Here is a 26,329-nt window from a genome sequence, read left to right as displayed (position 1 = left end):
GACTCACTTCCCAAGCTCTCTCATCCCCAACAGACTGCATACTTGCCGCTCTTTCCAAAACTCTTGCATTCACCTCCCTAACAACCCCATCCATAAACAAATTAAACAACCATGGAGACATCACACACCCCTGCCACAAACCTACATTCACTGAGAATCAATCACTTTCCTCTCCTCCTACACGTACACATGCCTTACATCCTCGATAAAAACTTTTCACTGCTTCTAACAACTTGCCTCCCACACCATATATTCTTAGTACCTTCCACAGAGCATCTCTATCATCTCTATCATATGCCTTCTCCAGATCCGTAAATGCTACATACAAATCCATTTGCTTTTCTAAGTATTTCTCACATACATTCTTCAAAGCAAACACCTGATCCACACATCCTCTACCACTTTTGAAACCACACTGCTCTTCCCCAATCTGATGCTCTGTACATGCCTTCACCCTCTCAATCAATACACTCCCATATAATTTACCAGGAATACTCAACATATGAACATGCAGGAGGGTGAAAGGAGGGCAAGGAATAGAGTGAATTGGATCGATGTGGTATACTGGGGTTGACGTGCTGTCAGTGGGTATGAATCAGGGCATGTGAAGCGTCTGGGGTAAACCATGGAAAGCTGTGTAGGTATGTATATTTGCGTGTGTGGACGTATGTATATACATGTGTATGGGGGTGGGTTGGGCCATTTCTTTCGTCTGTTTCCTTGCGCTACCTCGCAAACACGGGAGACAGCGACAAAAAAAAAAAAGAATGTATGTGTGTATATATATATATATATATATATATATATATATGTGAATAAGAGCAAGGTTATTAGGTACAGTAGGGGTGAGGGTCAAGTCAATTGGGAGGTGAGTTTGAATGGAGAAAAACTGGAGGAAGTGAAGTGTTTTAGATATCTGGGAGTGGATCTGTCAGCGGATGGAACCATGGAAGCGGAAGTGGATCATAGGGTGGGGGAGGGGGCGAAAATTTTGGGAGCCTTGAAAAATGTGTGGAAGTCGAGAACATTATCTCGGAAAGCGAAAATGGGTATGTTTGAGGGAATAGTGGTTCCAACAATGTTGTATGGTTGCGAGGCGTGGGCTATGGATAGAGATGTGCGCAGGAGGATGGATGTGCTGGAAATGAGATGTTTGAGGACAATGTGTGGTGTGAGGTGGTTTGATCGAGTAAGTAACGTAAGGGTAAGAGAGATGTGTGGAAATAAAAAGAGCGTGGTTGAGAGAGCAGAAGAGGGTGTTTTGAAATGGTTTGGGCACATGGAGAGAATGATATATATATATATATATATATGTGTGTGTGTGTGTGTGTGTGTATATGGGTGGATGGGCCATTCTTCATCTGTTTCCTGGCTCTACCTTGCTGTTGCAGAAAACAGAAATCAAGTTTAATGAAATAGATAGATAGATGATTGTTTTTCTTGTGAGTAGTTGTTTCATATCTAAAGATGTTAAATTCACCCAGGTATGGAATAGTGCTCAAACAACTGGGATGGCTCATCTTCCACCTCTTTGTTAACTGGAGTGGAATCAAAAGACTTCCATCTCATTAATTCTCCTGGGATCACCTCTCTTCAACCTTCCCATTTTGTATGCTGCGATGTTGCTGCTCTCTCTCTTATTCAATGATTATTATTTTGGCCATTGTTCTGGTAAACTGTTTGCATGTATCCCCATCCCCCAGGTTTGTTGCTGTATCTCGCTACTTCTATATGGAGACTTACCGCCTGAAGATTGGCTTTTATGATGCCTCCTTCCCCTGAACCCCTAAGCTGTGGAATTCTCTTTCTTCTTTTGTCTTTTCCTCTTCATATCATCTGTCTACAAACACTTGTAAAGCCCTGATTAATTTCTTCTCTCTTTTTCTCTTACTTTTTTCACCTGAAATTACCATCATTTGGGCAAGTTATCTGCTTGTGCCATGTTGTTCTCTGTTAGAATAAGAGAATATCTGAGCCTCTCATTTCACCATAGTCTGTGTACCGTAAGTGGCTAGTGATTGCACACTTCCATAGAAACTTGACTTTAATCCTGTTGATACATATACATATTCCCTTGCACTTTCATACCTTCATGGGGAAATTTTTTTTTTTTTTGCTGTCTCCCGCATTTGCGAGGTAGCGCAAGGAAACAGACGAAAGAAATGGCCCAACCCACCCCCATACACATGTATATACATATGTCCACACACGCAAATATATATACCTACACAGCTTTCCATGGTTTACCCCAGACGCTTCACATGCCCTGATTCAATCCACTGACAGCACGTCAACCCCGGTATACCACATCGATCCAATTCACTCTATTCCTTGCCCTCCTTTCACCCTCCTGCATGTTCAGGCCCCGATCACACAAAATCTTTTTCACTCCATCTTTCCACCTCCAATTTGGTCTCCCACTTCTCGTTCCCTCCACCTCCGACACATATATCCTCTTGGTCAATCTTTCCTCACTCATTCTCTCCATGTGCCCAAACCATTTCAAAACACCCTCTTCTGCTCTCTCAACCACGCTCTTTTTATTTCCACACATCTCTCTTACCCTTACGTTACTTACTCGATCAAACCACCTCACACTACACATTGTCTTCAAACATCTCATTTCCAGCACATCCATCCTCCTGCGCACAACTCTATCCATAGCCCACGCCTCGCAACCATACAACATTGTTGGAACCACTATTCCTTCAAACATACCCATTTTTGCTTTCCGAGATAATGTTCTCGACTTCCACACATTCTTCATGGCTCCCAGGATTTTCGCCCCCTCCCCCACCCTATGATCCACTTCCGCTTCCATGGTTCCATCCGCTGCCAGATCCACTCCCAGATATCTAAAACACTTTACTTCCTCCAGTTTTTCTCCATTCAAACTTACCTCCCAATTGACTTGACCCTCAACCCTACTGTACCTAATTACCTTGCTCTTATTCACATTTACTCTTAACTTTCTTCTTTCATACACTTTACCAAACTCAGTCACCAGCTTCTGCAGTTTCTCACATGAATCAGCCACCAGCACTGTATCATCAGCGAACAACAACTGACTCACTTCCCAAGCTCTCTCATCCCCAACAGACTTCATACTTGCCCCTCTTTCCAAAACTCTTGCATTCACCTCCCTAACAACCCCATCCGTAAACAAAGTAAACAACCATGGAGATATCACACACCCATGCCACAAACCTACATTCACTGAGAACCAATCACTTTCCTCTCTTCCTACACGTACACATGCCTTACATCCTTGATAAAAACTTTTCACTGCTTCTAACAACTTGCCTCTCACACCATATATTCTTAATACCTTCCACAGAGCATCTCTATCAGCTCTATCATATGCCTTCTCCAGATCCATAAATGCTACATACAAATCCATTTGCTTTTCTAAGTATTTCTCACATACATTCTTCTAAGCAAACACCTGATCCACACATCCTCTACCACTTTTGAAACCACACTGCTCTTCCCCAATCTGATGCTCTGTACATGCCTTCACCCTCTCAATCAATACCCTCCCATATAATTTACCAGGAATACTCAACAAACTTATACCTCTGTAATTTGAGCACTCACTCTTATCCCCTTTGCCTTTGTACAATGGCACTATGCACGCATTCCGCCAATCCTCAGGCACCTCACCATGAGTCATACATACATTAAATAACCTTACCAACCAGTCAATAATACAGTCACCCCCTTTTTTAATAAATTCCACTGCAATACCATCCAAACCTGCTGCCTTGCCGGCTTTCATCTTCCGCAAAGCTTTTACTACCTCTTCTCTGTTTACCAAATCATTTTCCCTAACCCTCTCACTTTGCACACCACCTCGACCAAAACACCCTATATCTGCCACTCTTTCATCAAACACATTCAACAAACCTTCAAAATACTCACTCCATCTCCTTCTCACATCACCACTACTTGTTATCACCTCCCCATTTGCGCCCTTCACTGAAGTTCCCATTTGCTCCCTTGTCTTACGCACTTTATTTACCTCCTTCCAGAACATCTTTTTATTCTCCCTAAAATTTAATGATACTCTCTCACCCCAACTCTCATTTGCCCTCTTTTTCACTTCTTGCACCTTTCTCTTGACCTCCTGTCTCTTTCTTTTATACATCTCCCACTCAATTGCATTTTTTCCCTGCAAAAATCGTCCAAATGCCTCTCTCTTCTCTTTCACTAATAATCTTACTTCTTCATCCCACCACTCACTACCCTTTCTAATCAACCCACCTTCCACTCTTCTCATGCCACAAGCATCTTTTGCACAAGCCATCACTGCTTCACTAAATACATCCCATTCCTCCCCCACTCCCCTTACTTCCATTGTTCTCACCTTTTTCCATTCTGTACTCAGTCTCTCCTGGTACTTCCTCACACAAGTCTCCTTCCCAAGCTCACTCACTCTCACCACCCTCTTCACCCCAACATTTACTCTTCTTTTCTGAAAACCCATACAAATCTTCACCTTAGCCTCCACAAGATAATGATCAGACATCCCTCCAGTTGCACCTCTCAGCACATTAACATCCAAAAGTCTCTCTTTTGCGTGGCTGTCAATTAACACGTAATCCAATAACGCTCTCTGGCCATCTCTCCTACTTACATACGTATACTTATGTATATCTCGCTTTTTAAACCAGGTATTCCCAATCACCAGTCCTTTTTCAGCACATAAATCTACAAGCTCTTCACCATTTCCATTTACAACACTGAACACCCCATGTATACCAATTATTCCCTCAACTGCCACATTACTCACCTTTGCATTTAAATCACCCATCACTATAACCTGGTCTTTTGCATCAAAACCATTAACACACTCATTCAGCTGCTCCCAAAACACTTGCCTCTCATGATCTTTCTTCTCATGCCCAGGTGCATATGCACCAATAATCACCCATCTCTCTCCATCAACTTTCAGTTTTACCCATATTAATCGAGAATTTACTTTCTTACATTCTATCACATACTCCCACAACTCCTGATTCAGGAGTACTGCTACTCCTTCCCTTGCTCTTGTCCTCTCACTAACCCCTGACTTTACTCCCAAGACATTCCCAAACCACTCTTCCCCTTTACCCTTGAGCTTCGTTTCACTCAGAGCCAAAACATCCAGGTTCCTTTCCTCAAACATACTACCTATCTCTCCTTTTTTCTCATCTTGGTTACATCCACACACATTTAGACACCCCAGTCTGAGCCTTCGAGGAGGATGAGCACTCCCCGCGTGACTCCTTCTTCTGTTTCCCATTTTAGAAAGTTAAAAAATACAAGGAGGGGAGGATTTCTGGCCCCCCGCTCCCATCCCCTCTAGTCGCCTTCTACGATGCGAGGAATGCGTGGGAAGTATTCTTTCACCCCTATCCCCAGGGATAATATATATATATATATATATATATATATATATACATATATATATACATACACATACACACGCACATATACACACACACACACACACATATACATATATATACATATGAAAAAAGTAAGAAATAATTTAGAAAACTGAAACTTTTAGCTTGAAACGAAATGGCTATGGAAAAGGGAAATGTACTATTTATTTACACAAACGTCAATATTAGTTCTCATCAATTTAACCACTGTATCTTATTATTTTCAGTATGTCATGATGTAAAGTGTGGGGTGTGTAAGCAACGTCCAATCATTGGTCTGAGATACCAGTGCTTGTGGTGTTTGGGATACAACCTCTGTCAAGATTGTTTTCTTCATGCACGAACCTCACGGAGACACAAATTAACACACCCCATCCAAGAATATTGTCATGAGGTGAGATTATACTGAGGAATTGGTTTAACAGTTTAATACCTGTGTTGCTAAAACCCATAATTTAGTCATCCTAAGTTATATGGATGAATGGTGATAGAGCGGGTAGTGGCATGCACAGAGTATCAGATTGGTGAGGAACAGTATTGTTTCAGGAATGATAGAGGGAGTGTGGATCAGGTGTTTCTTTTTAAGAGTATGTGTTAAAGATACTTTCATTACTTAATCAGTCCACCTAATACCACGCATTGTCCCCAAACATTTAATTTCCAGTTTATACACCTTCTTGATACATACCATCACAAATAACAATCTTTTCCTATACATTCTTTAACACTCCCAGAACATTCACCCCCTCACCCACCCCATGAATCCCTTTCACTTCCTTTGTTCCATTCAATGCCATATCTGATGAATCAGCTGTGTGTAAAATGAAAACGTGAGCAGTGTTATAAGTGTAGAAGTCCACATTTCACTTTAAAACATTGGGCATATGTTGAGGTTGTGTGGGAGTGATGTTGCAGAGGCTGTTTGTACTTGATCCACCCATTGATTTAGGAATGGGGTAATGAATAGATAGATAGAGAAGAGACCTGTGGAAGTACTTTGCCAGTAGGACAGTTTGGTAATTTAACATATGCCATAACATGTGTCAGAAACAAGTGATTTTTATAGAAAGGGACTGATGCTTTTCTTGAAAATATATGGCAAATAGATGTATGCAACTGTCATCTAATAATTTTGGTGCACTTTGTTGCTGGGTCTGATTCTGCATTTATTTTATACTGAAGTTAGCCAACTTACTGATTGACCTGTGACTCCACTGAGGAAGTAGCCTAACTGTTTGTTTCAGTTGATTGAGTATTTCTGTATGTTTGTTTCTGATGCTGTTGTTGACTAGCAGTAGCAGCTGATTGATATGAATGAAATTTTGATGTGAGAGCTTTGCTCACTGAGCTAAGTATATTTCTTTTAAGCATTCTATGTCAGTACAGCACAGAGATTTAACCTTGATGACAAAGCTGTGTAAAGCTTGTGTAAATATACTTTTACAAAGAAGGGCTATAAATGTTGAAGAGCTTGGAAATGTTCCATTTGTTTCTTCTTACTAATTTTCTAATTAGACAAATGGTAAAGAATGGCGGAGGGCACTGATGAAGACTCTGAGGCATCGCCTGAGCAGTCATCAAGGATGCAACAAGCAGCGTTACTTGGCCATACCTTCCAGCCCTGATACTGGATGTAATATGTAAGTATGATCGAGTTAAGCTAACTTAATACCTGGGAGTTTGCTGCCTAGCAAATAGAAAACAGACTAAAGAAGGTTTGCATGTGGCCTGTTGAGCTTTGACCTGCTTCCTGCAAGTTGAAAATTTCCATTGTATGTGGTCCAATAGCACTACTCCTGTAGCAGGAGTTGTGGGAGTATGTGATAGAGTTTGAGAAAGTGAATTCTAGATTGATGTGCATAAAACTGAAAGTGGATGAAGAGAGATGGGTGATTATTGGTGCTTATGCACCTTGTCATGAGAAGAAAGATCATGAGAGGCAAGTGTTTTAGGAGCAGCTGAGTGAGTGTGTCAGCAGCTTTGATGCATGAGACCGGGTTTTAGTAATGGGTGATTTAAATGCGAAGGTGAGTAACGTGGCAGTTGAGGGTATACTTAGTGTATGTGGGGTATTCAGTGTTGTAAATAGAAATGATGAAGGTCTTGTGGATATGGTGATAGAGAATACATGGTTTGAAAAGAGTGTATGTATGTGATGGTCAGAGGGCATTATTGGATTACGTGTTAATTGATTGGTGCGTAAAAGAGAGACTTTTGGATGTAAATGTGCTGAGAGGGGCAGCTGGAGGGATGTTCGATCACTTTCTTGTGGAGGCAAAGGTGAAGATTTGTAGAGGTTTTCAAAAGAGAAGATAGAATGTTTAGGAGAAGAGAGTGGTGAGAGTAAGTGAGCTTGGAAAGGAGACTTGTGTGAGGAAGTACCAGGAGAGATTGAGTGTAGAATGGCAAAAGGTGAGAGCAGTTGACATGAGGGAGTGGGTGAGGAATGGGAAGTATTTAGGGAAGCGATGATGGCTTGCACAAAAGATGCATGTGGCTTGAGAAAAGTGGGAGGTTGGCAGATTAGAGAGGGTAGCGAATGTCGGGATGAAGAAGTAAGGTTGTTAGTGGAAGAGAAAAGAGGCGTGTGGACGATACTTGCAAAGAAGTAGTGCAAATGATTGGGAGATGTGTAAAAGAAAGTGGCAAGAGGTCATGAGAAACATGCAGCAGTTGAAAAAGAGGGCAAATGAGAGTTGGGGCGAGAGAGTATCATTAAATTTTGGAGAGAATAAAAAGAGTGTGAACAAATGTGGTCTATATTGCCTTTTCCTAGCACTTCATTGTGCTTACGCAGGGGAGGGGGTGCCATTTCATATGTGGCGGTAGGAATGGATGAAGGCAGCAAGTATGAAAATGTACATGTTTATATATGTATATGTCTGTATGTATATGTTGAAATGTATATGTATGTATATGTGCGTGTGTGGACGTTTATGTATGTACATGTGTATATGGATGGGTTGAGCCATTCTTTCATCTGTTTCCTTGTGCTACCTCACTGACGTGGGAGGCAGCAACAAAGTGTAATAATAATAGATAAAAAGATGTTTTGGAAGGATGTAGATAATGTGCGTAAGACTAGAGAACAAATGAGAATATCAGTGGATGGGGCAAGTGGGGAAATAATAAGAGGTAGTGATGAAGTGAGAAGGAGATGGAGTGTGTATTTTGAAGGTTTGTTGAATATGTTTGATGATAGAGTGGCAGATATAGGGTCTTTTGGTCGGGGGTGGTGTGTGAAGTGAGAGGGTCAGGGAGAATGGTTTGGTAAAAAGAGGAGGTAGTGAAAGCTTTGCAGAAGATGAAATTCGGCAAGGCGGTGGGTTTGAATGGCATTGCATTGGAATTCATTTAAAAGGAGGTGACTGTATTGTTGATTGGTTGGTGAGGATATTCATTGTCTGTATGGACTATGGTGAAGTGACTGATGATTGGCATAATGCATGCATAATGCTATTGTACAAAAGCAAAGGGGATAAAGGTGAGTGTTAAAATTACAGAGGCATAAGTTTGTTGAGTATTCCTGGGAAATTATATGGGAGGGTATTGATTGAGAGGGTGAAGGCATGTGCAGAGCATCAGATTGGGAAAGAGCAGTGTGGTTTCAGAAGTGGTAGAGGATGCCTGGATCAGGTGTTTGCTTTGAAGAATGTGTGAGAAATATTTAGAACAGATGGATTTGTATGTAGCATTTATGGATCTGGAAAATGCATATGATAGGGTTGATAGAGATGCTTTGTGAAAGGTTTTAAGAGTATAAGATGGGAGATAAGCTGCTAGAAGCTGTGAACAGTTTTACCGAGGATGTAAGGCTTGGGTATGAGTAGGAAGAGAGTAAAGTGATTGGTTCCCAGTGAATGTCGATTTGTGGCAGGCATATGTGGTGTCCCCATGGTTGTTTGATTTGTTTATGTATGGGGTTGTTAGGGCAGTAAATGCAAGAGTTTTGGAGAGAGGGGCAAGTATGCAGTCTGTAGGGATGAGAGGGCATGGGAAGTGAATCAGTTGTTGTTTGCTGATGCTGCTGCTCTGGTGGTTGATTTGAGTGAGAAACTGCAGAAGTGGGTGACCAAGTTTTGAAAAGTGTGTGAAAGGAGAAAGTTGAGAATTGAGTTTTGAAAAGTGTGTGAAAGGAGAAAGTTGAGAGTTGAGTTTTGAGAAGTGTGTGAAAGGAGAAAGTTGAGAGTAAATGTGAATAAGAGCAAGGTTATTAGGTTTAGTAGGGTTGAGGGACAAGTTAATTGGTATGTAAGTTTGAATGGAGAAAAATTGGAGGATGGGAAGTGTTTCAGATATCTGGGAATGGACTTAGTAGTGGATGGAACCTAGCAAGCTGTTAGTCACAGGTTGGGGGAGGGGGGCAATGAAGAATGTGGGCAAGGGATGTTATCTCAGAGAGCAAAGCTAGGTATGTTTGAAGGAATAGTGGTTCCTACAATGTTATATGGTTGCAAGGCATGGGCTATAGATAGGGTTGTGTGGAGGAGGTTGGATGTGTTGGAAATTAAATGTTTGAGGACAATATGTGGTATGAGGTGGTTTGATCGAGTAATGAAAGGGTAAGAGAGAGGTGTGGAAATAAAAAGTGTGGTTGAGAGAGCAGAAGAGGGTGTGTTGAAATGGTTTGGACGTATGGAGAGTAAAAGTGAGGTGAGATTGACAAAAGTGATATATGTGTCAGAGGTGGGAGACCAAATTGAAGGTGGAATGATGGAGTGAAAAAGATTTTAGTGATTGTTGCCTGAACTTACAGGAGGGTGAGACATGTTCAAGGAATAGAGTGAATTGGAACACTGTGATATACTGGGATTGACGAGCTGTCAGTAGACTGAACCAGGGCATGTGAAGCATATGGGATAAACCATGGAAAGGTTCATGGTGCCTGGATGTGGATAGTGAGCTGTGGTTTCGCTGCCTTACACATGACAGATAGAGACTGAGTGTGAATGAATGTGTCCTTTTTTTTTGTCTGTTTTATGGGCACTACTTCTGTGAAGCTGGGGGCAGCAATACTGTTTCCTGTGTGGCGGGGTAGTGCTGGGAATGGATGAAGGCAAGCAGGTATGAATATGTACATGTGTAATATGTGTATGTTTGTGTATGTATATGTATATTTATTGACATGTATATGTATGTATATATGCATGTATGGGCATTTGTGTATATTTATATATGTATCAGCGAGATAGTGCCAGGGAACAGACGAAGAAAGGCCCATCCTTTCATATACACATTTATATTATTTATTTATTATACTTTGTCACTGTCTCCCGCGTCAGTGAGGTAGTGCAAGGCAACAGACGAAAGAATGGCTCAACCCACCCACATACACATGTATTTATGCAAACGCCCACACACGCACATATACATACCTATACATTTCAACGTATACATACATATACATTACATATATACACATGTACACATTCATACATGCTACCTTCATCCATTTCCGCTGCCACCCCGCCACACATGAAATGGCACCCCCCTCCCCCCGCATGCACGTGAGGTAGTGCTAGGAAAAGATAACAAATGCCACCTTCGTTCACACTCAGTCTTTAGCTGTCGTGTTTAATGCATTTCACATGCACTGCTTCAGTCCATTGACAGCACATCGACCCTGGTATACCACATCATTCCAATTCACTCTATTCCTTGCACGCCTTTCACCCTCCTGTAAGTTCAGGCCTCAATCCCTGAAAATCTTTTTCACTCCATCCTTCCACCTCCAATTTGGTTTCCTACTTCTCCTCGTTTCCTCCACCTCCTCACTCATTCTTTCCATGTGACCAAACCATTTCAATACACCCTCTTCTTCTCTCTCAACCACACTCATTTTATTACCACACATTTCTCTTACCCTTTCATTACTTACTTGATCAAACCACCTCACACCACATATTGTCCTCAAACATCTCATTTCCAACACATCCACCCTCCTCTGCACAACCCTATCTATAGTCCATGCCTCACAACCATATAACATTGCTAGAACTACTATTCCTTCAAGCATACCCATTTTTGCTCTCTAAGATAATGTTCTTTCCTTCCACACAATCTTCTTCACTCCCAGAACCTTTGCCCCCTCCCCCACCCTGTGACTCACTTCCACTTCCATGGTTCCATTCGCTGTTAAATCCACTCCCAGGTATCTAAAATGCTTCACTTCCCCCAATTTTTCGCCATTGAAACGTTCATCCCAATTACTTGTCCCTCAACCCTACTGAACCTTATAACCTTACTCGCATTCACATTTACTCTCAGCGCTTTCTCCTTTCACACACTTTTCCAAACTCAGTCATCGACTGACAGTTCTTATGACAAAAAAAAGATTGCAAACAGAGAAATTGTCAAGAAAGGTAAGCAAAGAACTCATAGCGTCAAGAATCTAAGGGAAGTTGGGTTGCTTTATATATGTGGAAATGTTTTAGATTTGAAGTTGTAAGATGTCATAAAGTTATGGTTTTATTACTTTGTTATTGGTTATAACAAACTTCATGCTTTGGCTTTACTTCATTTTTTTTTCAATAAAGGAATATATATGCTTTCATTATGAAGTGGTCAGCGTCACTAGAATGCTAAAATTTATTCTCGTGTATATTGATTAATGTACACATTGCATTCCTTGTAATGAGAAAGCTCTTTGAAGCAGTTAGGAGTTCCTATCATGAGAGATAGAAGAGAGGATGATGAGTGGTTCCAAGTGAAGGTATTTCTGCAGCTGGGGTGTGTTTTGTCAAATGGCTGTTTAATCTATTTATGGCTGAAATGGCGAGGGAGGTAGTGTGAGGATTATAGGGAGGGGTTAGTTTTTAAATGTTTGTGATGTTCTCCCTAGGACCAATTTATTATGTGAGATGGAGGAGGAACATAGAATAGATTCAGTTAGGGGAATAGAAGAGGGCCAGGGCCAGGCTGAGGTAGGTATCTTTGTCATTGATGACAAGGAGGTATCAGTTGCAGTGATGATGCCTGATACCCCATGGAAGAGTGCTAAAACTTATTTTGTTGTGTATTTGCATTGGTGGTCAACACATTACCTGTAATTAGGAGTTTAGGTTATTTTTGATTGCTGTTTTAATTTTTCTTAGGAGTAGTTTGTTGTGTGAAAGTGGAGTAAGAAGATCATGGAGCGAGTGCAGCGAGGGGGAAGAGGAGAGGGAACTTTTCTCACGAACCATCCTACATGTGTCTCAAGATGATGAATCTGCACATACTGAGGAAGGAAGTATTAAAGCTGATGAACAAAGAAATCATTGCCATGGCAGTACAACAGAGCCAGCTATTTTGCCCACCTCTCCAAGACATCAGATACACTCTGTTATAATGCATCTTCAGGAGGGACACAGGTAGAGTGCTTTACCAGAAGGGATACCTCTAGTCTTGATTAGCATTTTCTAAGTATATATTAGTTATTGTACTTGATCACTATTTCCCATGTCAGCGAGGTAGTGCAAGGTAATGTGAAGAAAGACCCATCACTCATATACCCACACACATATACATACACGCTCATATTATTATACTTTATACTTTGTCGCTGTCTCCCGCGTTTGCGAGGTAGCGCAAGGAAACAGACAAAAGAAATGGCCCAACCCCCCCCATACACATGTATATACATACGCCCACACACGCAAATATACATACCTACACAGTTTTCCATGGTTTACCCCAGACGCTTCACATGCCTTGATTCAATCCACTGACAGCACGTCAACCCCGGTATACCACATCGCTCCAATTCACTCTATTCCTTGCCCTCCTTTCACCCTTCTGCATGTTCAGGCCCCGATCTTACAAAATCTTTTTCACTCCATCTTTCCACCTCCAATTTGGTCTCCCTCTTCTCCTTGTTCCCTCCACCTCCGACACATATATCCTCTTGGTCAATCTTTCCTCACTCATCCTCTCCATATGCCCAAACCACTTCAAAACACCCTCTTCTGCTCTCTCAACCACGCTCTTTTTATTTCCACACATCTCTCTTACCCTTACGTTGCTCACTCGATCAAACCATCTCACACCACACATTGTCCTCAAACATCTCGTTTCCAGCACATCCATCCTCCTGCGCACAACTCTATCCATAGCCCACGCCTCGCAACCATACAACATTGTTTTAACCACTATTCCTTCAAACATACCCATTTTTGCTTTCCGAGATAATGTTCTCGACTTCCACACATTCTTCAAGGCCCCCAGGATTTTCGCCCCCTCCCCCACCCTATGATCCACCTCCGCTTCCATGGTTCCATCCGCTGCCAGATCCACTCCCAGATATCTAAAACACTTCACTTCCTCCAGTTTTTCTCCATACAAATTCACCTCCCAATTGACTTGACCCTCAACCCTACTGTACCTAATAACCTTGCTCTTATTCACATTTACTCTTAACTTTCTTCTTCCACACACTTTTCCAAACTCAGTCACCAGCTTCTGCAGTTTCTCACATGAATCAGCCACCAGCGCTGTATCATCAGCGAACAACAACTGACTCACTTCCCAAGCTCTCTCATCCCCAACAGACTTCATACTTGCCCCTCTTTCCAAAACTCTTGCATTCACCTCCCTAACAACCCCATCCATAAACAAATTAAACAACCATGGAGACATCACACACCCCTGCCGCAAACCTACATTCACTGAGAACCAATCACTTTCCTCTCTTCCTACACGTACACATGCCTTACATCCTCGATAAAAGCTTTTCACTGCTGTCAGTGGATTGAATCAGGGCATGTGAAGCGTCTGGGGTAAACCATGGAAAGCTGTGTAGGTATGTATATTTGCGTGTGTGGACGTATGTATATACATGTGTATGGGGGTGGGTTGGGCCATTTCTTTCGTCTGTTTCCTTGCGCTACCTCGCAAACGCGGGAGACAGCGGCAAAAAAAAAAAAAAACAATTCATTCTTTATTCATTCCCATTGCCACCCCGCCACATTAAATGACAACCCCCTCCCCCCGCATGCGCATGAGGGAAAGACAACAAAGGCCACATTCATTCACACTCAGTCTCTAGCTGTTATGTATAATGCACCGACACCACAGCTCCCTTTCCACATCCAGGCCCCACAAAACTTTCTATGGTTTACCCCAGACGCTTCACATGCCCTGGTTCAATCCACTGACAGCACCATATGGTTCACTTTATCTCTCACAGTTCCATCTGCAGCCATTTCACCTCCCAGGTGTCCAAAACATTTCAATTTCCTCAGGTTTTCTTTATTCAGATTCACCCTTAAACCACCCTGTCTCTCCCCACAGTGAAATTTTGTTATCTCAGTTTTTTTACATTAACTCTCAACTTCACTATTACGCTTTCTCAGAATTCACTCATTGTTAATCAGCCATAGATTTATGTCTTCTTAGTCTATCCTTACCATTTTCAGTGTTCCATTATATTTTAACATGTGTTTTGACTATAACCAGTGTTTTGTCTCACTCTTCATAACCCTTTTTTTTTTTTAGATTTGTATTATCTAAGCCGCAGGTATCACAAGCACTGTACTCATCTACATGAAAATGAAGTATTCAGCCTTCTTCAAATATTTTTGTATCATTACTTAGATTTTTTTTAAAAGGTTAATACGATGTTTAAAATTCATCACCCTTCATTATTTGACCTGACTTAGCATCTTGCTTGGACATTTCATAATGCTTTCTTGATATTTAGTTATGCTGGAAAGGGGGTAAAGAGAGTATTCTATGATATACAATCTTTTTTTTTTTTTTTTTTTTTTTTTTTTCCTGCATTGGCGAGGTATCATTAAGAACAGAGGACTGAGCCTTTGAGGGAAATCCTCACTTGGCCCCCTTCTCTAGTCCTTCTTTTGGAAAATTAAAAATGCGGGGAGAATTTCAAGCCCCCCACTCCCTCCCCTTTTATTCACCTTCTATGACACGCAGGGAATTCATGGGAAGTATTCTTTCTCCCCTATCCTCTGGGTTGCAGTCTTCTTTATATGCGTTACATTGTTTCCCATTTAAATTAAATGCGCATCCTTGAGAATTCTATCTTAGTTATATGTCCACTGATCATCCCATGGTTGTGTTTAAGAACACCTGTCTCTACTTTTTACAGGAGTCATACCTTCCTTTCGTATCACAAGAAGTAATGATTCACATAAGCAGTATGAAAATGTATCTGAATTTTAGCACTTAATTCCTTTGTATATAGATTTATTCTATATCTTGCAGTGTACTTAGACAGCTAGAGGAAGGCATTGTAATGAGTCCTGTTGTAGAGGTGGTGCAGCAATATACGCAGCAGCTCCAAACACAGATCAACAAACTGAAAGCCATTTTGCAGGTTTGTTCATTTGTCATTTTGTGTTGTTGTTTGCTGAAATAAATCCTTCATGCATTATTACTCTTATCTATCTATCTTTCTTATGCCTGTTCCCAACTGAAACTCCCTCAGGGGGTTGGTAATGCATTAGAGTCTCCATAACTAGTGAACTCGTGCTGCTTCTTTGCCTTTAGTCCTCACTCATAACAAGCCTCTGGCATAGGGCAACTTTAATGCAGTGTTTGCTTAAGCTCTACCTAATGGTCCTACTGACCTCTATTGCCTAATGCTCCTGCCTAATTTTTCTATGTACTACTGCTCCTACCATTTTGCCAAGGCAAGGATAGTGCATAGTGCTCCCTCAAGGAAAATCTAGAGTTATGAAGAATGAGCCAAGTGAGGTAGGTGTTATCAAGTGTCATGTCTAAGGAGAGATTGTATGTTTGTTGACAGAATGCCAGTAGTCTACATGTGGGTGATTCGGAAAGAAAAAGCAGCTACCTGGGTCAGAGGAGTGCAACTGAACAACCTCTGAAGTACTGGCTAAGTACGCTGCAGTCACTAATGCTCCTGATACCCAGGCGGGAAGTATTTGTAATATGTATCCCTGGTCGTTGGCTGCTTAGCAGATACTACATACCTACCAAATTATTATTCTGCATACTAAAAATGTTGATGTCCCATTATGACAGTCGTTAATGAATTCTCTCATTCATCTGTCCATCCTTTCATGTATCACAGTTGTAATGGTAGCATTTGTCATTTTGAGAAGAAACCCTATGGCTATATCTTATACTTTTGTTTTCTTAACTTTTTCACTGCAATATCAGGGAAACTCCTAAGATAGCACTTTGCAGGTAGCCATAATAAAGAGTTTTCCCAGTGGTTTTCAAAATCAGTTTAAAGATCCTGCATAGTTTGCCAACCCCTTCCCAACCTGGAAATGTAGCCAGAATCCCTTGAGGTTCTGCCTTCACACAGAAGCTGACTGCAACTTCACACATAAACATTGACTGTGTCACCTGATGGACACTAGTGACTTATTGAATCATTTATCTATTTTTTCTGATTTTATTTTGTTTTGAACATTACTCATGGTTGTTATGCTATCAAGATGTACTGTGTGTGAGTTTTGTATTATAATGCAGAGATAATGATGATATATGATGTTTTGACAAGAATTTACAAACTGGCAACTCCAGGCTGCGTGGTGTCCCTTTGAAATTTTTTCACACCCTTTACAGCCTATTCATTATTATGAGTTTGTGTTATATAGCATGATTCATAGATATGGATGGCAAAGAGAGCTTAAGAGGGTGTGCTGAAATTATTTGGACATAATGGAGAGAATGAGTCAGGAGAGGTTGAGAAAGAGGATTTATTGGTCAGAAGCGAAGGGGAAAAGGATAAGGGGGAGACCAAACTGGAGATGGAAGGATGGAGTAAAAAATATTTTGAGCAGTTGGGTCCTGAACATGCTGGAGAGTAAGAGGTGTGCATGGGATCAGTTGTATTGGAGCTATATGGTATAATGGTGGCAACATGCTGTCAGTAGACTGAACCAGGGCATGTGAAGTGGCCCAAGGAAACTCATGGAAAGGTCTGTAGGTCCTGGACAGGGGGCTGTGGTTTCAATGCTTTGCACATGAAAGCTAAAGAATGAATGTGAGTGAATGTGGCCTGTCTTCATGTGTTTCTGGCCCTGCCTCACTAATGCAGGAAACAGTGGAACGTATGAAAGACAGAAAATTTGGTAACATAAAAAGAAATTTTGAGTGATCATGAGTTGGCATCGCAATGCTGCCTAGCCTTCTTTTAAATCATGCTGTGTAATTGTTTCATGCCCTGTACAATTTATTCATTACCATGAGTTTAAGGATCAAGAAATTTGTTATATGTTAGGAAAATACATTTTATTTCTTGAAGGTTTCGGTTCTAAAATTTCAGAACTTCTCTACACTCTAACAATTCTTTTCTACCCTCCCTTTTGCTACCAAAGTGGGAGTTGTCAAAAGCCCTGTACTTCCTGCAGTTAAGGAGCTTTCTGCCAGCTTAGTGGCTCAACACCTAGTCATAAGAATGTTATTTTTGCAAAAAGTGGAGTAACTGAGTTTAGGAATATCCCTTTTTTTATTGCATCTTGGAAGACTTCTAGAAAACATCATCCTTTATGTCTACTTAATCTTTTAGAGAATTCATGGAGATCACTGAAAATTATTAAGGAAATGCCTTCTTGTTTTGAATTAAAATACATGTTTTGTTGTATCTTGGCCTAATGTTAGAGCCCATAATGTCAGGAAGTTGGCTTCCACTCAGACTTTTTTGAGGAACCTCTCTTGGAGGAGTTAACAAAAGAGGTGTTTGGCATTCAACAAACACTTATTAAACAGTGTGGTACTCTAGACAGTGAAGACTTGCATGGCATGTGGCTTGCCACCTTTGAGGCAGAGGATCATGAATGTGATATGGGATAACCTTTAAGGGTACTGTTCTTATCATACTGATGTCATAGTTGAGTTTTGCTGTGACTCTCCTTTTCTGTATTGGTATGCTCTCAAAAGCTCATGGGACAAACCATCCCTGTAGAGAAAAGTGAGTTTTGAAGAATGAAAAACTTTCTGTGTGGGGCAGTATCCCTCGAAAAATTTTCCAGGTTGCTGTGGTGCGCCCTACCTTTTCCTATCTTTTGAAAATCTTTTGTCTTAATACTGAGTATAAAGTACCCAGGAAGACACAGTGATATCATTATCAAGTGGAGGTTGATAATTGACAAAAAGCTGGGGTTGAACCAAGCTGCAGGACACACCTACTGAAGAGGTGGTTAGTGAGGAATGAAAGGCATTTACCTTGCTAGGAGACAGGGAGTTAGAGGTTTCTAACCTTTAAAGTTCTTAGAGATTCTCTTTCATAGCCCTTGGGACATTGCCTCAGAAAGAAACAGGTTTTTCGTTCTTAAGCAAGCAAGAGGAGACAGATGGATGCATCCAGTGTATTGCTATGCACTGGAAAGGCACCTTCCAGGTGCAAGCAAGAGGGTATGGATGGATGCATCCAACATATTGCTATGCAAGAGAAAGGTATCCTTCCTTTTCAAGCAAGAGGAGGTGGGTGAATGCATCCAGCATATTTATATGCAAGGGAAAGGTACCCTCCTTGTGCTAGTAAGAGGTCTTTGTGAAAAGTTTTTATCGAGGATGTAAGGCATGTTTACGTGTAGGAAGAGAGGAAAGTGATTGGTTCTCAGTGAATGTAGGTTTGCGGCAGGGGTGTTTGATGTCTCCATGGTTGTTTGATTTGTTTATGGATGGGGTTGTTAGGGAGGTGAATGCAAGAGTTTTGGAAAGAGGGGCAAGTATGCAGTCTGTTGTGGATGAGAGAGCTTGGTAAGTGAGTCAGTTGTTGTTCACTGATGATACAGCGCTGGTGGCTTCGTGTGAGAAAATGCAGAAGCTGATGACTGAGTTTGGTAAAGTGTGTGAAAGAAGAAAGCTGAGAGTAAATGTGAATAAGAGCAAGGTTATTAGGTACAGTAGGGTTGAAGGACAAGTCAGTTGGGAGGTAAGTTTGAATGGAGAAAAACTGGAGGAAGTGAAGTGTTTTAGATATCTGGGAGTGGATTTGGCAGCAGATGGAACCATGAAAGCGGAAGTGAATCATAGGGTTGGGGAGGGGGCGAAAGTTCTGGGAGCGTTGAAGAATGTGTGGAAGTTGAGAACATTATCTCGGAAAGCAAAAATGGGTATGTTTGAAGGAATAGTGGATCCAACATTGTTATATGGTTGCGAGGCATGGACTATAGAGTTGTGCAGAGGAGGGTGGATGTGCTGGAAATGAGATGTTTGAGGACAATATGTGGTGTGAGGTGGTTTGATCAAGTAAGTAATAATAGGGTAAGAGAGATGTGTGGTAATAAAAAGAGTGTGGTTGAGAGAGCAGAAGAGGGTGTTTTGAAATGGTTTGGTCACATGGAGAGAATGAGTGAGGAAAGATTGACAAAGAGGATATATTTGTCAGAGGTGGAAGGAACGAGGAGAAGTAGGAGACCAAATTGGAGGTGGAAAGATGGAGTGAAAAAGATTTTGTGTGATCGGGGCCTGAACATGCTGGAGGGTGAAAGACGTGCAAGGAATAGAGTGAATTGGAACGATGTGGTATACTGGGGTCGACGTTCTGTCAATGGATTGAACCAGGGTGTGTGAAGCGTCTGGGGTAAACCATGGAAAGTTCTGTGGGGCCTGGATGTGGAAAGGGAGCTGTGGTTTCAGTGCATTATACATGACAGCTGGGGTGGCGATGTTGTTTCCTGTGGGTTGAGGTGGCGCCACGAATGGATGAAGTCAAGCAAGTATGAATATTTATATGTGTACGTGTATATATCTGTGTATATGTATGTATATGCATGTATATATGTGCATATATGAGTGAATGAGTCTTTCTTCGTCTGTTTCCAGGTGCTACCTCGCTGACATAGGAAATGGCGATTAAGTATGATAATTGTAATAATGATGTATACATATGTATGTGTGTTTGTGTGTGTATTATCCTCTGAGATGGAGGAGAAAAATACTGATCACATATTTCCTTGTCATAGAAGGCAATTAAGAGGGGAGGGAGCTGGTGACTGGAAATCCTCCCCTCTTGTATTACTTTTCAAAAGATGGAGCAGAGCAAGGGGCCATGTGAGAAATTTTCCCTCTAAGGCTAAGTCATCTGTTCTTGGTGCTACCTTTCTCTTGCAGGAAGTGGAGAGGATGTATGAACAAAAGAGAGAGAGAGAGAAAAATGCTTGAGGTATCAGTTGTAGCAAAAAGGAAGCATTATCCCATATATTTTTCCAAAGTTATTTGAACTGACTCAGTTTCATAGTGATAGTGTTCTCATATTATTTTGTTTAATGACAACAGTTTTTTTGCATCCATCAGAGCTATAACTCAGGGTCAGATGTGACAATTGAAAATAAGAAAGGCAAAGTTGGGAAGGATGGCGTGAGAGGTCTTCCTCGTCTTGAGAGTACCCCTATTGTAGGGGAACGTGGATTGTTACTCAACCTTTCCCCAATAGCCACTCAACCTTCGTCTGATGTTACAGCTATGCAGGATAACAAAGAGAATCATTTGGTGAGTTTTAGAATTATACAGGGAAGTCTCATATAATTGCATCTCATAGAACATTTTATTGTTGCTTTAGTTGAGAATTAAGGTGCAAAACTTTTATAATGACATGTAACCACTTATAGTTACAAAAGACGTGATAAAAAGAAAATGCAGTTTGAGCCACTTAAAGTTACAAAAGACTTGATAAAAAGAAAATGCAGTTTGAGGCTCAAGAACTCAGAGGAAAGGGCAGAAACATCACCAGACCAGACACCAATGTACAAACAAGGGCTTAACAGAAACTTTTTTACTTCATAAACAAACTTATGGTCATCAATAATGATGTGGATCCCACCAGTGAATGACCTTTGTGTTATTTAGAGGGTTTACAATTCTTTTCTGTGGTACAGAGATATTTATAGAGAAAGAAAAAGGCATAGTGCACAGCTTCATTGGATAGATTTACCAAAGGGCCCAGGAACACTTCTCCACCTTCAGTTGAAACCGTTTCTGAATCAGATAATTCAGGGGTTGACATAGACAACCCTAATGCCCCTACCTCTCCCTCCCAGTAAGCCTCACTCTACCACATCCCAATTTGCCAACTTCTAAAGCCCTTATCACCACATGTCCTAGTATGTTTTCATTGAATATTGTGTAAATTAAAAAGGGAGTGTGTAGCAAGTTGTTCTTAGGCTAAGATGTTGCATATATATTTTATACTTGACCCTATAACAAAACCATATGCATATCTACTCTGCCTGGTAAACTGGACCTCACATAGATCTGTAAGCCTTGCTTTAGCACCAGTAGTCAGATTTCAGCTGATCTATGGTGATAACGAGATGCCTGAGTCGTCCTTATTTAACAATTACATGTGAGTACTTCAGGCATGTTGTACGATATTACAATAGACTACTAAATGTAGATGACATCTAGTGGTACATTATTTGCACCACAGGGATGAGGAGTCCAGCATTCCAGATGATAATCTGTTTAATCAAATGTATATAACATGCTGAGAAAAAGAACCAAGTGTATCAGATGACTATATAGATGAGGTTTTGATGGTCAAGGCATGTCATCTGGCTGTGTAGTACTTAGAACTATCACATCAGAAAGCCCTTACCTTAGGTTTTTATTTCACTTGGGGTAAATTAACGTATATTCACTTGTTTCTCTGTTGTTTTCGTATTCGTACATGATATTCTTTTATTTAAGGTGGCAAAAGGGAAATGAAAACTAGTAATGATGAAGCAAGGTGGAGATGGAGTGAGTCTTTTATAGGACTTAACTGTGTTTTATGATAGAATGGCATAAGATTATGTTTTAAAAGGAGGTTAACAGTGTGAGAAAATCAAGAGAACAAATGAACATTGATGAATTTGTCTAATGGGGAAGTTGTAACAGGAAAAAATGAGGTGAAGAGGAAATGGAGTATTTTGAATGCTGAATATTTTCATTGGTAGGATAGCAGTTATTAGACATGGAGGTTTACAGAGTGAGAGTCAGAGCAGTGGTTAAATGAGAAGACAAGGGGAGGTGAAATTTCCACTTGCATAAGATGAAATGTAGTAAAGTGGCTGGATTGGTGGTATTGCAGTTGAATATTTAAGAAGGGGGTGACTATGTTGTTGATTGTTTTCTTAGGATTTTCAGTATATGCATGGATCATGTTAAGGTGCCTGAGGATTGTCAGAGTGCATGTATAGTGCTACTTTATAAAGGCAAGGAAGAACAAATGTACTTGTTCAATATACAGAGGTATGAGTTTGTTGAGTGGTGACTGAGAGGGTGGTGGCATGTACAGAGCTTCATATTGGTGATAGTACAAAGTGGCCTGAGGAGCAGTATACGATATGTGGATCAGATATTTGCTTTTGAAGAATATGTGCAAGAAATATTAAGAGAAACTGAAGGATTTGTATGTGGTGTTTATGGGTCTAGAGAAAGTATATGATAGGGTTGACAGAGATGCTCTTCAGAGGGTGTTTCAAATATATGGGGTTGGAGGAAAGTTGCTATAAATAGTGAAGAGTATTTATCAAAAGGGTGAGGCATGTGTGTGGGGAGGAAGAGAGAAGGGTGAGTGTTCCAGGTGAAGATGGGTCTATGGCAGGGGTGTGTGATGTCACCATGGCTTCTTAATTTGTTTATGAATGGGATGATGAGGGAGTTGAATGCAAGGGTCTTTGAGAGAGGAGCAGACATGTAGTTTATTGGGGGTTGGGATGGCCTGGGAGGTGAGTCTGCTGTTATATGGGAATAACATAGTGCTGGTGGCAGATTCGAGTGAAGGATTGCAAAAGTTGGTTCCTGAGCTTTGGAGAGTGTATGGAAGGAGAAAGATGAGATAAAATGTCAATAAATGCAAGGTTATTAGATTCAACAGTGGAAAAAGACAGATGGAGCGGAGTGTGAGTTTGAATGGAGGGATTTGGGTGTTTTAGATACCTAGGGGTGGATATGGTAGCAAATGAAACCTTGGAAACTGAAGTGAGACATAGGGTGGGTGAGGAGCTAAGGTCCTGGGTGCATTGAAAGAGAGGTTATTGTCTTTGAGGGCAAAAGTGGACATATTTGATACTTCAGTAGTCTCAGTGATGCTGTATGTATGTGGGTTGTGGGGTCTAGATGAGAATAGCCAAAAGAGGGTGAATGTTTTGCAATTGAAATGGTTTAGGACAGTATGAGTTGTGAGTAGGGTTGATCAGATAAGAAATGATAGGTTAAGAGAGATGTGATAATAAGAAAAGTATGGTTGAGAGAACTGAAAAGGATATATTTATATGGCCTGGATATAGGGAGACGATGCATGAGAAGAGGTTGGCAAATAGGGAATATGTTGCAGAATTGGAGGGGACAAGGAAACTGAACTGGAGAGGGAAGGATGGTGTGAAAAAGGTTTTGAATGCTTAAGTCTTGAATATGCAGGAAGGTGTAGGATGTATGCATGATAGAGTGAGAGGTTTCATGTCTCATGGTTGGTGGACTTCATTACTAGGTGACACCAAAATGTCAGCTTTAGGGAGCCACATCAGCCTCATTACCCCTTAACGTGTTGTACCTCAGGGCACCAAGATTGGGTTGCTCTACTTCCTCATCCTTATCAGTGATGCCCTGAAAGGTACAAACAGTTGCTGAGAGTATGTAGATGACTGCTTTTGGCATCATTATCAACAACTCTCCTGACTTCAGTGCCCTTCAGCACATCACCAACAACATTCAGGAGTGGACTATGGTCAACAGCATCACCATCACCCACACTGAGAGTGTGATAATGCACATCAGACCAGAGGCAGACCTGCCACCTGACATTACACTAGGCCTTAACATCCTGCGGGTAGTCAGAGACCATACATTTTTTTTCACTATTGACGTTGGTTTAAATTGAAAGTTAAGTCGGCTCTGTCATTAAATCTTCCTCATACTCTCTCTACCCTCTTTGTCAACTGAAATTACTAAGCTTACCACTAATCGAATTTAGGAATGTCTTTACCATCTTTATTCTACCAAAGCTCGCCCACACCTCCTCTACCTGGTCCTCCCCACTGACAGCTACACAAATGGTCCAACTAGAAAGAATGTAGGATCATCCAGGGCCCTCTGACACCACTTACCAAGAGGCCTTCATCTTGCTGAACCTGTCCACCCTCTCTTACCAACACTTGCAGCTCACAAGGTAGTTTGGCAATATACTACTGATGCACCCCTGTCACAGAGAGAAAGAGAGACTCCTGACACCCCTACATCATGGACCACTGTTCGTCACTGCAATCAACTTGTTCCAGTCAGAGCTTGTACAGGCTGATATAAAAGTCCAATACCCCCCATTGTAAATATCATAACCATACTATTTACTAAGTAAACATCCCTTTATATCTTCCACCATGTCTATCGAGATGTACGTCACCCGTGTGCTTATTCAAATTGTGGAAATATCCAGCCCATCAAGTGATCAAGTATGATAAATATGATAAATAAATAAATAAATACACACACACATACACACACACACACACACGCGGAAAGGTCTGTGGGGCCTGGATGTGAATAGGGAGCTGTGGTTTCGGTGCATTATACATGACAGCTAGAGACTGAGTGCGAGCAAATGAAGCCTGTTTTGTTTGTTTACCCGGCACTACCTTGGTGAAGCATGGCATAGTGATACTGTTTTCTGTGGGGCGGGGTAGTGCCAGGAATGGATGAAGGCGTGCAAGTATGAATATGTATTTATATATTTATTCATTTTGCTTTGTCGCTGTCTCCTGCGTTTGCAAGGTAGCGCAAGGAAACAGACGAAAGAAATGGCCCAACCCACCCCCATACACAATGTATACACACACACGTCCACACACGCAAATATACATACCTATACATCTCAATGTACACACATACATACATACTCAGACACACACATATATACCCATGCACACAATTCACACTGCCTGCCCCCATTCACTCCCATCACCACCTCGCCACACATGGAATACCTTCCCCCTCCCCCCTCATGTGTGCGAGGTAGCACTAGGAAAAGACAACAAAGGCCCCATTCGTTCACACTCAGTCTCTAGCTGCCACGCAATAATGCCTGAAACCACAGCTCCCTTTCCACATCCAGGCCCCACACAACTTTCCATGGTTTACCCCAGACGCTTCACATGCCCTGATTCAATCCACTGACAGCATGTCAACCCCGGTATACCACATCGATACAATTCACTCTATTCCTTGCCCTCCTTTCACCCTCCTGCATGTTCAGGCCCCGATCACACAAAATCTTTTTCACTCCATCTTTCCACCTCCAATTTGGTCTCCCTCTTCTCCTCGTTCCCTCCACCTCTGACACATATATCCTCTTTGTCAATCTTTCCTCACTCATTCTCTCCATGTGCCCAAACCATTTCAAAACACCCTCTTCTGCTCTCTCAACCACGCTCTTTTTATTTCCACACATCTCTCTTACCCTTACATTACTTACTCGATCAAACCACCTCACACCACACATTGTCCTCAAACATCTCATTTCCAGCACATCCATCCTCCTGCGCACAACTCTATCCATAGCCCACGCCTTGCAACCATACAACATTGTTGGAACCACTATTCCTTCAAACATACCCATTTTTGCTTTCCGAGATAATGTTCTCGACTTCCACACATTCTTCAAGGCTCCCAGAATTTTCGCCCCCTCCCCCACCCTATGATCCACTTCCGCTTCCATGGTTCCATCCGCTGCCAGATCCACTCCCAGATATCTAAAACACTTCACTTCCTCCAGTTTTTCTCCATTCAAACTCACCTCCCAATTGACTTGACCCTCAACCCTACTGTACCTAACCTTGCTCTTATTCACATTTACTCTTAACTTTCTTCTTTCACACACTTTACCAAACTCAGTCACCAGCTTCTGCAGTTTCTCACATGAATCAGCCACCAGCGCTGTATCATCAGCGAACAACAACTGACTCACTTCCCAAGCTCTCTCATCCCCAACAGACTTCATACTTGCC

At 41.4% G+C, this 26,329-nt stretch overlaps 1 protein-coding gene across 5 annotated transcripts in view; it reads left to right on the top strand.

The window, feature by feature from the left end:
- The window catches only part of LOC139763930 (dystrophin-like), an 84,141-nt gene that overhangs the window by 53,842 nt on the left and 3,970 nt on the right, over window positions 1-26,329 (top strand). For 4 of the 5 annotated variants that reach the window (XM_071690394.1, XM_071690390.1, XM_071690389.1 and 1 more), the window contains 5 exons: window positions 5,657-5,823; window positions 6,945-7,069; window positions 12,524-12,781; window positions 15,633-15,744; window positions 20,646-20,840. In XM_071690394.1, the coding sequence (XP_071546495.1) occupies window positions 5,657-5,823; window positions 6,945-7,069; window positions 12,524-12,781; window positions 15,633-15,744; window positions 20,646-20,840 (857 nt within the window). The remainder of the gene's footprint in view (window positions 1-5,656; window positions 5,824-6,944; window positions 7,070-12,523; window positions 12,782-15,632; window positions 15,745-20,645; window positions 20,841-26,329) is intronic. The other variant, XM_071690392.1, reaches the window with a different exon arrangement.

This window comes from Panulirus ornatus, chromosome 48, assembly GCF_036320965.1.
Source record: "Panulirus ornatus isolate Po-2019 chromosome 48, ASM3632096v1, whole genome shotgun sequence".
Classification (NCBI taxonomy): Eukaryota; Metazoa; Arthropoda; class Malacostraca; order Decapoda; family Palinuridae; genus Panulirus; species Panulirus ornatus.
This window is presented reverse-complemented; position numbering and strand designations above follow the sequence as displayed.